The following is a 13,635-nucleotide window of genomic DNA, read 5'->3' as shown; positions in this document are numbered from 1 at the left end:
CACGTGATTCCACTTTAAATCTTCTGGCCCTTGGGTGCAGCAAGGAGTGCTGACTGCAGGGATGAAGGCGGTGCAGGCGGCCAGTGTGGGAGGGGAGGCAGGGAAATGGTAGACTTTGGATGGGGTAGTTTCCCCTTATCCATGGCTTCCCTCTCTGAGTTTTGGTGAGGACTGAAAACCCTACGTGGAAAGCTCCAGGAGGTTGCTGAGTGACAGGATGAAACCCCACGCCCTCCTGTTCCGTCCTGCCCAAAACGTGAATCATTCCTTGTCCAGCGTGTCCATGCTGTGTAGGCTGCCCACCCGTAAGCCATCTTTCACCCACTGCTGCGGTCTAGCAGGGCTTTTGTTCACAGAACCCTTATTTTACTTCATTTGGCCTCAATGCGCAAGAGTGGTGATGCTGGCAATTCGGATAGGCCACGGAGAAGCTGCTCAGTGCAGTGTGTGTAGGGTTGGTATTCTCCCTGGGGTCTGGGAACGCGTCCTCTGTGGTTGGGGCGGCGGCGGGGGGGGGGGGGGAGGGAGGCTGTATGCAGTAGTTTTCAGGTGGAGCTGATGGATGCAATGTGCGGGGGAGGGAGGGAGGTGTTGAGAATGGCTGCAAGGATTGGGGCCTGCCTGAGCCCTCAGAGGCCTGCCTTGTCTTCTCATTCTGACCCTTGCTACATTTTGTGTGTTTTGTTACAATTATTTGTCCCCTTTTCTGGGTCACAGGTGCCTTAAGTAGGCTGATGAAGGTTCTGGACCCTGAGACTCAAACACTCTTGTGCATACCTTTATTTATTTATTTATTTAAGATTTATTTATTTGGGGGCCAGTGCTGTGGTGGACTTGGCTAAGCCTCTGCCTGCAGCGCCAGCATCCCATATGGGTCCTGGTTTGTGTCCCAGCTACTCCTTTTCTGACCCAGTTCTCTGCTGTAGCCTGCAAATTCTGTGGAAAATGGCCCAAGTGCTTGGACCCCTGCACCCACGTGGCAGACCCAGAAAAAGCTCCTGGCTCCTGGCTTTGGATCAGTCCAGCTCTGGCCATTGTGGCCATTTGGGAAGTGAACCAGTGGATGGAAGGCCTTTCTCTCTGTCTCTCCCTCTCTCTCTCTCTCTCTCTGTAACACTACCTTTAAAAAAAATTGATTATTTATTTATTTGAAAGGCAGAGTGAAGGAGGAAGAGATGCAGAGAGAAGAGTGATCTTCCTTCCATCTGCTAGTTCACTCCCCAAATGATCACAACAGCCAGATCTAGGGCAGGCAGAGCCAGGCCTAGAAACTCCATCTGAGTGTCCCATGTGAGTGGCAGGGGCTCAGTCACTTGTACCATCTTCTGCTGCCTTCCCAGGAACATTAGCAGGGAGCTGGATCAGTAGTGGAGCGGCTGGGACTCAAGCCGGCATTCTGATGTGGGCTGCCTGTGTTGCAGACAGCGGCTTAGCTGTGCCACAATGCTGGCCCCCGTGCATTCTATTGAATGGGTGTTCCCAGCACCAGTGAGCTTGCATGCTCCATTGCATTTGCAGCCTGCACATGCACAGCAGAGGGAGCATTTTGCACACCACACTCGACATGCCTGGGGGTCATGCAGTGTGGCCCCGGACCATGGACCACACAGGCAAGTTGGAATCTGAGTATACACTAGCTCAGAGCTTCCGGTAAACCCTGCCTACATCCATAAAGGGGCCGGCCATAGGGTATGCACTTGATAAACATTTGCTGAAAAGCAGTGATGATAAAGTTGGCATTTTACAGAGCCGCCATCCCTTTATTGGGTGCCTTGAGTGTACATCCCTCTATTCTACAAACAACAAACTAAAACCTCAGCAGAATGAAGTGTGCCAGGCTAGTGAGAGGCGGCAGCTGGTGTGTCACCTAGGGTTGTGCTGAGCATTCGCCAGGTTAGGTGTGGAAAGGGGTTAGTGATGTCGGCACACAGGGAGTGCTTAGGCGCCCTATGCAGCTAGCGTCAAGGCCCAGAGCCCGGGTGTCCCAGCTCCCTGTGCCATGTCCTTTCCTTCCCCGTGCTACAGTCTGCCCCTGGGAGTTTGTCATCCACCTGGAGACTCAAGAAGAAGGAAAAGGACCCTGTATTACCTGCACTTGTCTCGTCATAATCCCTGTAGCAGCCCCATGGGGTAGAGCGGATTAAATACCCCCGTTTGACAGACGAGGACACTGAGTCTCAGGAGAGACTCACCCCCAGGCTCCAAATCCCCAGGTAATTAGGGAGCAATACAGCAATACTATAGTTAAGTGCTAGCAAGTTAGCACTTAATTACATACTATTTCACACCGTGTTGTATATAATTTAATATTAATTACAGGGTTTCAGGAAGAACTGCAGTGAGCGGGGATGAGGGGAGGACTTGATGGAGACTTTGGGGACTGAGCTGGGCCTTAGAGAGTCTGAGTGGAGGCTGGAGAGGTGTGGGGAGGGGTAGACTAGGACAGGGAATGGAATGGTAAAGGCACTGGGTTAGGAGCTAGCAAGGGGAAGGGCTCTAGGTAGTACTGTTCCCATGATGGAATTCTGTAAGTGCAGCTGTAACTTTACAGGGCCAGGTACCATGCCAAGTTCTTCCACCATCGCTGCATCCAATCCACAGTTAACCCCATAATGGAAACAAAAGTCCAACCGGACGGCTACTGCTGTTACTCCCATTTTACAGATAAGGAAGCTAAGTAGCTAAGTGGTGGCATTGTGCCTTGGAACCATGTCTAGACTCCATGTTCTTCTGACTCAAGTTCAGAGACGGTCTGGCTAGAGGTGAGGGTATCGTCAGTAGTGGGGAGTAAGGGCAGCTATGCAAGGGCCTTGCTACTCAGAGTGTGCTCTGTGAGCCTTACCCAGGAGCTCATTGGAAGTGCAGGTGCAGGGGGCAGGCGTTTAGCCTAGCAGTTTGGACTCCTGCGTCCCACATCAGAGTTCTGGGTTCCATACCCGGCTCTGGCTCCCGACTCCAGCTTCCTGCTAATGCCAACCCTGGGAGGCAGCAGAATGGCTTGAATAATTGAGTTTCTGCCACTGATGTGGGGGACCTGGATTGAGCTGTCCCAGCCCTGGCTGTTGCAGGCATTTGGGGAATGGATGGGATCTCTCTTTGTCTCTCAAATAAAAAAGATATATAGAAATTCAGGCTTGGGCCCTCCCCAGAGCTACTGAGTCAGATTCTGCATTTCCCCGCGATTCCAGGTGACTTGTATGCACGTCAGTGTTTAGGAGGCGCAGGGACTTCTAGTCTTTCTGATGCTATCTCATCCTGGCGGAGGAGAGATGATGCCTCCCGTGGAAGGTCTGAGGTGACAGCCCCGAGTGTCCCCTTACTGATGGACATGTCTTTGAAGTCCTGCATTTCATCTAAAAATGTCACTGGAAGTCTCATTCCACACCTTAATACATCCGTGGTCATTTTCCTATTTCAAAATGGTTATGTAAATTGCCATGGAGTAGGCTCCGTGTTCCGGAAGGCTGTGTGGATGGGTCTCCTTGTATCTCAAATGGGGTAATAATAACCACTTCAAGAGCTGCTGTGAAGATCAAAGGAGAAGCGTGGATACGGAAATGCCACATAAAACCGTTTGCACAGTACACATGTTGTTGTTCTGGAAGGAACCGAGAATCCTCCCTGGAGTCAGTAGCCTGCAAACCACTTCTTCCCCAGGGCCAAGGTCTCCTGTGTTTGCCACAGTGCGGGGTGAGGCAGGGCTCAGTCCCAGCAGGGCCCAAGTAACCTCTGTGGGCACCTCAGGAAGCCAGGGAAAGTCATTGCTAGCTTTTTTTTTTTTTTTTTAACTTTTCTGTAATTTCATAGTAACCTCCTTCCGTATTATTGCTCACTTCCTAGTGGTCAGATCAGCCAGCAGGAAGTCCCGGTGAAACTCAGGCTCCAGAGACATCAGGAGAGACCATGAGGGCACTGCATCCTGTTCCCAAAGGGAGTTAGGGTTTGAGCAGGTTTTGGTTCCCCAAACTCACGCTGACATGTAAACCCCAGTCTTAGGTTAACTGTGGGTGGTTAGTGGTCAATGGATTAGGGTGAAGGCTTCATCCAATTACAGTGTCTGTAGGTGGGACCTTTGAGAAGTGACGGAATTGGATTCAGCTGCTAGGGTGGAGCCAGTGAGCAAATCGTGATGGCTTTGTTAGGAGAGACAAAGAGGTGGTAGATGTAGAGGGTGTTCCCTGTATTTCTGCTTGGATCGCCATGGGGTCCTCTCTCCCCATCTTCTGTCCTCTCCAGATGCCTGAACCAATGAGGCTTGCCCAGTCTTGGACTGTGAACCTCCAAAATACAAGCCTCTTCCTTCCTAGGAAGCAACTCTGGCCCAGGAGGCGGGGGGCTGGGGTAGCGGGGAAGGCGCTGTGGCACATCCCCTATGGGCTCCAGTTCAAATCCTGGCTCCTCCACTTCCCAACCAGCTCCTGGCTTCAGCCTGGCCCAGCCCCGGTTTTTGCAACCATCTGGGGAGTGAACCAGCAGATGGACGACCTCCCTTTCTATAACTCTGCCTTTCAAAATAATAAAATCAATCTTTTTTTTTTTTTTTTAAAAAGAAGCAGCTACTCTGGGGTATTTTTTCCAGTAGTAAAAAGCTAACTAATGCATGGGGAGAGAGAGGAAGGACTCAAGGAGGAGAAGTGGAGGTGACAGAGGAGGAGGGAAGCAGATGGCAACAAGCTGGGCTCATCTAGGAAACGGGAGGAGAAAGAGCAGGTTGGCTGTCTGCACTGATGGCGGAGTGACCTCTGGGTGCCCTGTCCTCAGGGTCCTCTCTCCTGATCAGAGGGGGAAGCAGATAGGAAGAGACAGGCAGATGCTGACTGTCCTCGCCTGGGGCAAGGATGCAAGGGCAGGCAGAGAGCTTGTGCAGTCCTGTAGACCGGGGAGGGTGAGAGGGCAACCTGCGGAAGGGTGCCTCAGCAGTTCCCCCTGGCCTGGAGCCCTTGGAAAGGGTGAAGAGAAGAGACAATGTATATAGCTAAGGTGATCCTGATTCAGCCTTGGGGAGTGTTCTAGTGGAATACTGGGTTAAAGACAGATTTGGAGAAGAAAAGAATGATGGGATTGTCTTCTCCCTCCCTCTCCCTCTCCCTCTCCCTCTCTCTCTCCCTCTCCCCTGTGCTGTGATATTCATTAGAATTCCCTCACAAATTGCGTTTCCGTTACAGATGTCCTACCTATCAGTTAAATCCTCACCTCTTTAATTTGTGGTAACTTGTGACCCCGTACCAAGGTGATATTGTATCTTCAATCCAGTTCTTGGCCAAAAGTTATTCAAGAAACAGCAGATTGCAATGCATCATTTATAGTCCGAGTTCGTTTTGTTTGAAAGCGGCTGTGTGTGTTTGTGTGTAGCTGGGTATCTATATTATAGAAGGAAACATCCAGATGAGCCCCTGTCATGTCAGTGGAGGGCTGTCTTGGTGTGTGCCTGGATCCCTTGAGATAGGCATAGTTGATTATGTATATACATATGTATTTTGATAGGTAGAGTTATAGACAGTGAGAGAGAGAGAGAGAGACAGAGAGAATGATCTTCCTTCCGTTGGTTCACTCCCCAAATGGCCACCAAGGCCAGCGCTGCACCGCTCCGAAACCAGGAACCAGGTGCTCCTTCCTGGTCTCCCATGTGGGTGCAGGGGCCCAAGCACTTGGGCCATCCTCCACTGCTCTCCAGGGCCACAGCAGAGAGCTGGACTGGAAGAGGAGCAACCGGGACTAGAACCCGGAGCCCATATGGGATGCTAGCGCCATAGGCGGAGGATTAGCCAAGTGAGCCACAGCGCCGGCCCCTTATAGTTGATTATATGTTAATTATTCCTCCGTGAAGCTGTACTAAATCATAAGGGGTTACGATGGTCAGATCTTGGCATAGTTCCTAAAATCGTTGACTGTGGATAATAGAAACTCAGCTGAAACTTATCAAGCAATAGCTGAGTTGTCCAGTTAACTAAAGGCATGGAGTGGCTCCAGGGGCTGAACTTACATCATGAGGAATCTCTTGCCCTGTGTTGGATCTGCTATTTGTTTATGAAATGCAAAGAGAGAGAGAGAGAGAGAGAGAGGGATTGTCCATTCACTACTTCATTCCCCAAATGCCTACAACTGTGGCCTGGCTTGCCAGGAAGTCAATCTGTATCTCCCACATGAGTAGCAAGGACCCAACAAGATGAGCCATCGCCTGCTGCCTCTCAGGGTATGCATTAGCAGGAAGCTGGGATTGGGAGCAGAGGCGGGACTTTAACCCTAGCACTGATATGGAATGCGAGCGTCCCAAGCGGTGCTTTAAACTGCTATGCCCAATGCCTGCCTCTGCTGTCTTGTTTCCCAGTTTCATTCTTGGCAGTTCCAGGCCTGCAGCTCATCAGCTCAAGCTCCCCCAGGAGAAAACATCTCTTCCCCAAGGGTATCCGCAGAGCCCCGGGGCTGACTTGGGTCTTGGTGGCTGGTGGGGGAGGAGTGTGTTGATTGGCAAGGCCAAGGCCATGGGGCTCCAGAGGAGAACAAAGGCACCTTCAAGGGCATGTCAGGAGGGCAGTGAGCTGCCAGAAGGTGTGGATGTTTCCTGCAGGCAATCCAGAGCCGGTGCCAGGGAACCACAAACATCCCCTCCTTAGGAGCCTGTGCTCTGGGGGGCCATCTATTTCTGTAATGACTCCACGGTTTATAGTTAGCCTGCGGTTCTCTTGCAGTGGTCAGGAGAGAAGGAGCCCCCCTTTGAAACAGCTGATTCGGGTCGCATCTGGTCATGACGATTGCCATCACCAAGTGAGAAAACCATGAAGCCCCCCTCTTGTCCGAGCCGCAGTTTTTCTGGGGCACTACGAGGGACAAACAGTAGCGACGCTGGGGACTCGACTTTCTCCTCTGTGAAGATGATGAAAGCTGTGTGCGTGTGAGACCCGCTGGGCCATCAGCTGATCTCCGGGGCTCCAGGTCGCCAGAGCGACGCGCCCAGGGAGCTGGGCCTTCATCAAGGTTGCCACTGCCGCCGGGCGCGGTGCACGGCGCCCTGGATCCCAGCGAAGACTTCCCTGCATTCCGATGTCACACGGCTCTGTTTCTTCCTTTCAGGGTTACACTAAGGACATGGTGACAGACTTTGATGAGAAACATGATGAGTATTTAATATTGCTTCAGCAGAGAAACCGGTAAGATGAAGCCGCCCGTCGGCAGCCCTTGCTATTAGCCAAGTAAAAAAAAAAATCTGTTTAGATTTATTAACAGCATGAAGGCTCTGCTTCACGTGGGAATGGGATGCAGGCCCACCCTCCCCTCAGAGGCTGAGAGCATTGTCTGCCAGCTCCTAGTTCCCCATTCACTGATTTAATTGCGTCTTTTGATTGAGCCATAGCAAACTGTGGGATGTGTAAGTACCGCCCCTTGCCTCCCCGCCTCTGCTGGGGGAGAAGGTAAGATTGTCAGGAAAAGGAATCTGGCAGGGCCTGCACAATAGCCCAGTCTGGGATCTCACAGGCTTTGACAGTCCCTTGAAATCTGAGCCTGTAATCACGCCCGTGTTATGTAAAGGCGGAGCCCTCTCACATCGGCATTTTGAGATAGGTGGAGATGGCATTAAAGTAAAGCGGGTGCTGGTGTTTGGAAGAGCTTGCAGCAGGTGCAGGGTGTGGTGATGGGAGGGGGGAGGTCGCAGCAGCATCGTCTGGTTTTCCAAAGAGGCACTGTGAGCATGAACGTGGTTCCTTGGCAGGGCAGAGAGAAAGCTCGTCTTCAGGCCGCCGTGGTTAGTCTGCAGGGCTGGAAACTTGCCATAAGTTAGCCTTGCTGACCCGGGTGCTAGCAGGGGGCCAGGTGGCCAGCGAAGAGCTCCCACAGCAGGGCCCGATCGGCTCAGGTCAGCCGTTCATGGGAACATGGGCCTCCAGGGGGCCGGATCCTCTGAGTTTGCCAGACAAGCTGCAAATCTAAACCTGTGTTGTGAAGCCTCCGGAGTTTTCAAATGTTGGTAATGAATTCCAGTGTAGGCACAAAATAAACAGAAGAACACCGCAGGCCCACAAGATGGATCTCCAGGAGGGGGAGGCTAATTTGGGCCTTTGGGCTAGGAATGTGGACTTGTGGGCTTGCAGGGAAGAGGGGAGGGCCATCGTCCTGAGTGTGGATTCAGCTCATCTGACTAATTAGACCGCTGGCGGTTGTCAGCAGCGGTCCTGGTGGCGCATGGCGCTGGGCATGCTTTATGGCTCTAGGTAGTCCCGTGCGATGTAGTGCAGCCTCTTTACCCAGTTCCACCCAGAGTCCCAGTGTCCATGGCAACCTCCGCCCACATTGCCAGATGCCCCCTGGTGAGGCAGCACCACCTTCCGGGGACAAAATTCTGAATGGATGAACTCCCCGGGACCAGCCTTAAATGCCAGGCGCTGTCCTCCGTGCCTAGGGGCCCACCCCGGGGCCAGCTCAGACGTTGATGAGCCCCACCTGAGGTTTTGTTGTCGCTTTGTCCCGGAGAGGGGCGTTTTTATTCCATTTTGGCAGGCCAGGTGGTGCCACCGCACACCTGGATGATGGCTTTAATCATGTGCATGTGACGTGTCTGGGGAGAGAGTGTCATTGTTCCTTAGGAGCAGATGGCTTCCCATTAATGAGGGGATCGATAGGTGTGCAGCTAAAGAGCGACCCGCAGGTAGCATCCCGAGAATTTCCAGAGGTGAGGTTGGAGCACAAAGGCAATGAAAAATAAATCAAAACTGAGTTGCCGGCAGATGGGTGTGGGGGTGGTGGGGGTGTTTGTGCTGTCTACAGGGTTTTTTTTTTTTTTTTTTTTTTTTTGAAAGGCAGAATTAGAGAGAATCTTCCATCTGCTGGTTTACTCCCCAAATGGCTGAAGCCAGGAGCCAGGATCTTCATCCAGGTCTCCATGTGGATAGAAGGGGTCTAAACACTTAGACCATCTTGCACTGCTTTCCCAGGCATATTAGCTGGGAACTGGATCGGAAGCAGAGCAGCCGGGACTTGAACTGGTGCACTCCTATGGGATGCCGGTGTCACAAGCTGCAGCCTAACCCGCTGCACAATGCCAACTCCAAGTGGGGGCTGTCTTGGTGGCAGGAAATTAGAAGACAGAGCTGGAAAGCAGGAACTTCAGGTTCAGCTGTGGGAGATGGGCATGCCCCTGAGCTCTGGTCAGGGAGAGGGTGGGCCAGACACCACAGCCCAGCTTTTTAGTTTATCTCCACACTGCCCAGCAGGGCAAATAGTAGTCATACCCATTGTACAGAAAGGAAGTGGAGGCCCGGAGCAATGAGCCACTTGCCCACAGTCTTGCAACCAGGAAATAGAGGAGCTGGGTTGATTTCTATTTTATTTTCATGTTGTCAGAAATACCCAAGAGGACAGAATCCTGCACAGTTGCCAGAGGGCCTCAGTGCACTAAGGAGGCGTTTATTGGGCAATAAGCTGCAGTTGACTTGGAAATGTGTAGAATCAGGCAGAAAACCAGTCTCTGAGCTTCACAGTGGGCGTCGAGGTGGCCGGAAACCCAGCCTGTGCAACCCGGGGAAAGGGTGTGCAATCACGGGGCGGGATTTTGGCAGCAGAGGTCCATCAGGGCAGGTGACGTCAGTTCTTTGATTCAGCAAGGTCTCACCGAGGGCCCCTAAGTGCTGGCATTCCATTCTGTCTAGTGTGAAGAGCGGGGAGTGGTCGCAGTGAGGAGCAAAGAGCGCACAGACTGCCTTACTTAGTGTTCCTTTGTTGTAAGAGACAGAAACCCAAAGCAAAGGACTTCAGCTGTGAGGAAACAGTTTACTGATTCTTTTTTTTTTTTTTTTTAAGATTTTACTTATTTGAGGGGTTGAGTTACAGACAGAAAGGGAGAGAGACAAAGGTCTTCCATGCACTGGTTCACTCCCCTAATGGCTGCAATGGCCAGAGCTGTGCTGATCGGAAGCCAGGAGCCAGGAGCTTCTTCTGGGTCTCCCACGCAGGTGCAGGGGCTCAAGGACTTGGGCCATTTTCCATTGCTTTCCCAGACCATAGCAGAGAGCTGGATCGGAAGTGGAGCAGCCAGGACTCGAACCAGCACCTATATGGGATGCCAGCACTGCAGGCAAAAGCTTAGCCCACTATGCCACAGTGCCAGTCCCAGTTAACTGACTCTTGAAGTTAAGAAATGCAGCCTGAGACTGTGGCTTCAAGCATACCTGGATGTAGGTGCTGAAATCCCATCACGGAAGTCAGTCCTTCTGCATCTATCACCTGTGTTTTTCCACGGGACAGGTGCTCCCCTTACAGTGGCCAGGACAGCCAGTGGAAGCCTCTGCTTAGATCCTACCTCAGAGGGAAGAGAGCAGTCCCTCCAGTTTTTCCTGTCGGCCGGGTCGGCTCTCACCCCGAGCCAGTGACTCCCTGAGTCCTGCTGGCTGCCCTGCTGAGTTGGGTGTTGGAGTGGGTTCCGCCAAAGCGTGGAGTTGGAAGAGTGGCTGTGTTTCCAAAGGAGCCCTGAGCAGCTGTGTTTGGAAGGAGAGCTGGGCAGCAGGGAGACCAGGTGCCCGTCGCCCAGCACCTGTCCCTGGAGAGCACCCTGGCCACAAGGTCACCTCTAACTACCGGAAGTGATGGTGACTCCGGGGGAAGACAAGGGTGGGATGGGGCAGGGGGAGGCTCTGGAGATGTGGCAGCCCCGCCTCACCCCTGCGCAGACCCTGCTGCCCCCCCTCCCGCCACCACCAACCTCACATCCCTGCAGACTCTTAGTGACTCCAGTCACTCCACTGCATGCACGCTGCAGTCACGCCCGACACGATATCGAGGGCCACTGAGAAGGTTAGGGCCCTTGCCCCCGAGGAGCTGGCGACACAGGGAACATCCCACCTCGCTCCAGGGAGGCAGTGCGGCAGATCCAGGCACTCGGCAGTGGTCCTATCATTTGATCCTTGAGAAAGATCGATGGAGGGAAACCTACAGGGAAACGTGTCCAGGAGCCATGCATGCTGGCCACAGAGGAAAGAACCAAGCCCTTTGCGGGCCTCCCCTTGGCCAGCGTCTACACTGGGGTCTTCACTCGCTGTCCTCCTGTGCTCTTGGCAGCCCGTGGAGGCACAGGCTGCCTCATGCCCTTCTCAGTCTCTCTTTTCTTTTATTTAAAGATTTATTTATTTATTTGAAAGGAGAGTTAACAAAGAGGGAGAGGTAGAGACAGAGGTCTTCCATCCACTGGTTCCCTCCCCAGATGGCTGGGGCTGAGCTTTGAAGCCAGGAGCTTCCTCCAGGTCTCCTACGTGGGTGCAGGGGCCCAAGGACTTGGGCCATCTTCTGCTTTCCCAGCCATAGCAGAGAGCTGGTTCAGAAGTGGAGCAGCCAGGATTTGAACCGGTGCCCATATGGGATGCCAGCATTACAGGCAGTGGCTTTCCCCGCTACGCCACAGCACCAGCCCCCAACTGTCTCACTTGTCAAAGAGGACATGGGGCCTGGGGAGGGTTAGGGGCTCACCCAAGGTCTTAGTCCTGAGCTCCGCCCTCCACACGATGCTGCCTTGGCCTCTCCAGGTGACTGCTAGAGGCTTTAGCTGCCTTCCCTCTCCTCGTCCTTCAAGGCTGGCTGGAAATGATACCACCTCCAAGAAGTCTTCAGAGGGGAGTCATTGCTCCCTCGCATGAACTGCGCTTGTTTGGAGCCTCCGTGCCATGATGCCTGGGGTTGGAGGCAAAAAAACGCCGAAAGGGATAGGTGAGAGCACAGGCTCTGGAGCCCTGCAGGCCAGAACTCATTTCCTGGCTCAGCCGACTGCTCTGGCCTTGGGGATGTTCATCTATAAAGCAGGAAGAACCCACATCTCCCAGCCACTGAAGGATGAAGTGAGACAGGTGCTGGAAGCCCCGCTGCCCAAGCCAGAGATTCCCATCACCGTCCCTCTCCTTCCACCCCCCCCACCCCCACCCCCACCCCGAAGGGACAGAGAGAACTCTCCCATCCACTGGCGGCCCTCTCCCCACCTGCCTGCAATAGCTAAAACTGGGCCAGGCTGAAGCCAGGAGACAGGACCTTGATTAGGGTCTCCCACTTGGTGGCAGGGACCCAAGTATTTTGGGCCATCACCTCCTACCTCCCAGGATGTGTGTTAACAAGAAGCTGGGATTGGAAGCAGGGCTGGGACTTAAACCCAAGCACTGTGGTATATGGTGTGGGCACCCTAAGCTGCATAGTACCTGCTATGCCAGGTGCCTGTCCCTCCTCTTGATATTGAACCTGACTTCTAACTGAGAAGAATCCAGAGAATCCTTGGCCTTTGGCGAACTCTGAGCTGATCTTTGGGACAAACCACATAGCTGGTGTATGGTCCTGTGGCACCCACACCACCCAGAGCCCAGAGACAGCTCAGTTATGAAGGTGGTCACAAGTGGGCTGGCGTCCCATAAGCAGCAAACACGCTGACCTGCCCTTTCATTCCCTAAGTCCTTTTCACAATCTTGAGTCCCTTCTTTGGTGGCCTGTGAGATGGGGCGTCCTCCCCAACCACCCCGGCCATGTCAGCTTGCCACCACATACCCTTATGACCCGAGGAAGTCCTAAGTCAGCTGCCTCCGCTTCCTCCTCTGTGCAGCAAGAGCTCTCTGTCCAGGTAACCCCAGGGGCAACCCGGGATCACGGGGAAGGGGTGGCTGTGACGTGTGAGCCTTGGATACCCCTCCATGTTTCCTGTCAGACCTTGAGGTCCTCGGGGCCACTTGTTCCAGAAACGGGCCTCGAGGCCTCTCCCTCTTGTCCCTCACCCTCAGCAGGCATCTTGGCTGGCGGGACAGATGCCCGTGCCCTGGGGCTCAGATTCCCGCGGGGACAGGAGGAGAAGCAGCGAAGCCACAGATCAGTCGGCAGTGTAATAGCAGTCATCCGGGTGCCCTGGTGGCAGGGCACAGGCGGGCAGGGCCCCGCTTCACATAGGGCAGGGGCTGCGTCTGATTTATCTGCGTCTCCTCCACAGAGGACAACTTCTTATGCAAAGCAGGCCATCAATTAAAACAAAAACATTTTTCTTTGATGCCACCTGGATGCTACCGACGCGCTCAGCGGCTAGAGAGGAGTTCCTTTAGCAATTCCTTTCACAAGCTGAATAATTATCTCCTAATTTATCAGTTTCATAAATCCACATTTTCATAAATCACTCTGCTAAAGGAGAGGCGCACATGGAGTGTCAGCCTCAGATCCTGGGTAAGGCTATGGCGTAACGGTTAGAGTGGCATCAGGAGACAGAGCAGACTCCCGGAGAAAAGTTGAGGCAGGCTCTCTTCCTGGGTGATCAGACTTCCCACCCCACCGTGGGGCCTCCGGGACCCCAGGCTCCCTCCCTCTCCATGGAGATGCCGGTGCCTTCCTTGCCCGTTGATCGTTGGCTCCTGGGAGTGAGCTCAGCGGTTGCCGTGTTTGGAAATTGCCTCTTGGTTACTTGTGTTTTCCTGTTGTTGCCCAACAATCAGGCATCTCCCTGGCTCCTAAGGCTGGCAGGAGATAAGCAGGCTGTAATAAATGCTCCTGCCGCGATGGTGGATAAGATGGATGGCCCAGTCGTGGAGAAACATTTAAAAGTAAACAAAGAAATCACCAACAGTGCCACCGCCGATTGTAGCTTTGCACTCAGCACCTTCCACTCTGGGACCACAAATGCCATTCTCCAGCTTT

The 13,635-nt window shown here is 53.3% G+C and overlaps 1 protein-coding gene across 9 annotated transcripts in view; it reads left to right on the top strand.

Annotated features, from left to right (window-relative positions):
• The window catches only part of KATNIP (katanin interacting protein), a 185,029-nt gene that overhangs the window by 52,760 nt on the left and 118,634 nt on the right, over nt 1-13,635 (top strand). For 4 of the 9 annotated variants that reach the window (XM_089320844.1, XM_089320843.1, XM_051847546.3 and 1 more), the window contains exon 3: nt 7,072-7,148. The exons of 2 other annotated variants lie outside the window; for them this stretch is intronic. In XM_089320844.1, coding sequence (XP_089176970.1) covers nt 7,072-7,148 — 77 coding nt within the window. Of the gene's footprint in view, nt 1-6,689; nt 7,149-13,635 lie in introns of all 9 variants that reach the window. 3 more of the 9 variants (XM_089320842.1, XM_089320845.1, XM_089320841.1) reach the window with 1 other exon arrangement.

This window comes from Oryctolagus cuniculus, chromosome 19 (genome assembly GCF_051225735.1).
Source record: "Oryctolagus cuniculus isolate XC-2025 breed Fujian yellow rabbit chromosome 19, ASM5122573v1, whole genome shotgun sequence".
Classification (NCBI taxonomy): Eukaryota; Metazoa; Chordata; class Mammalia; order Lagomorpha; family Leporidae; genus Oryctolagus; species Oryctolagus cuniculus.
Note: the sequence above shows the minus strand (reverse complement) of the source record. Positions and strands in the feature narration are given on the sequence as shown.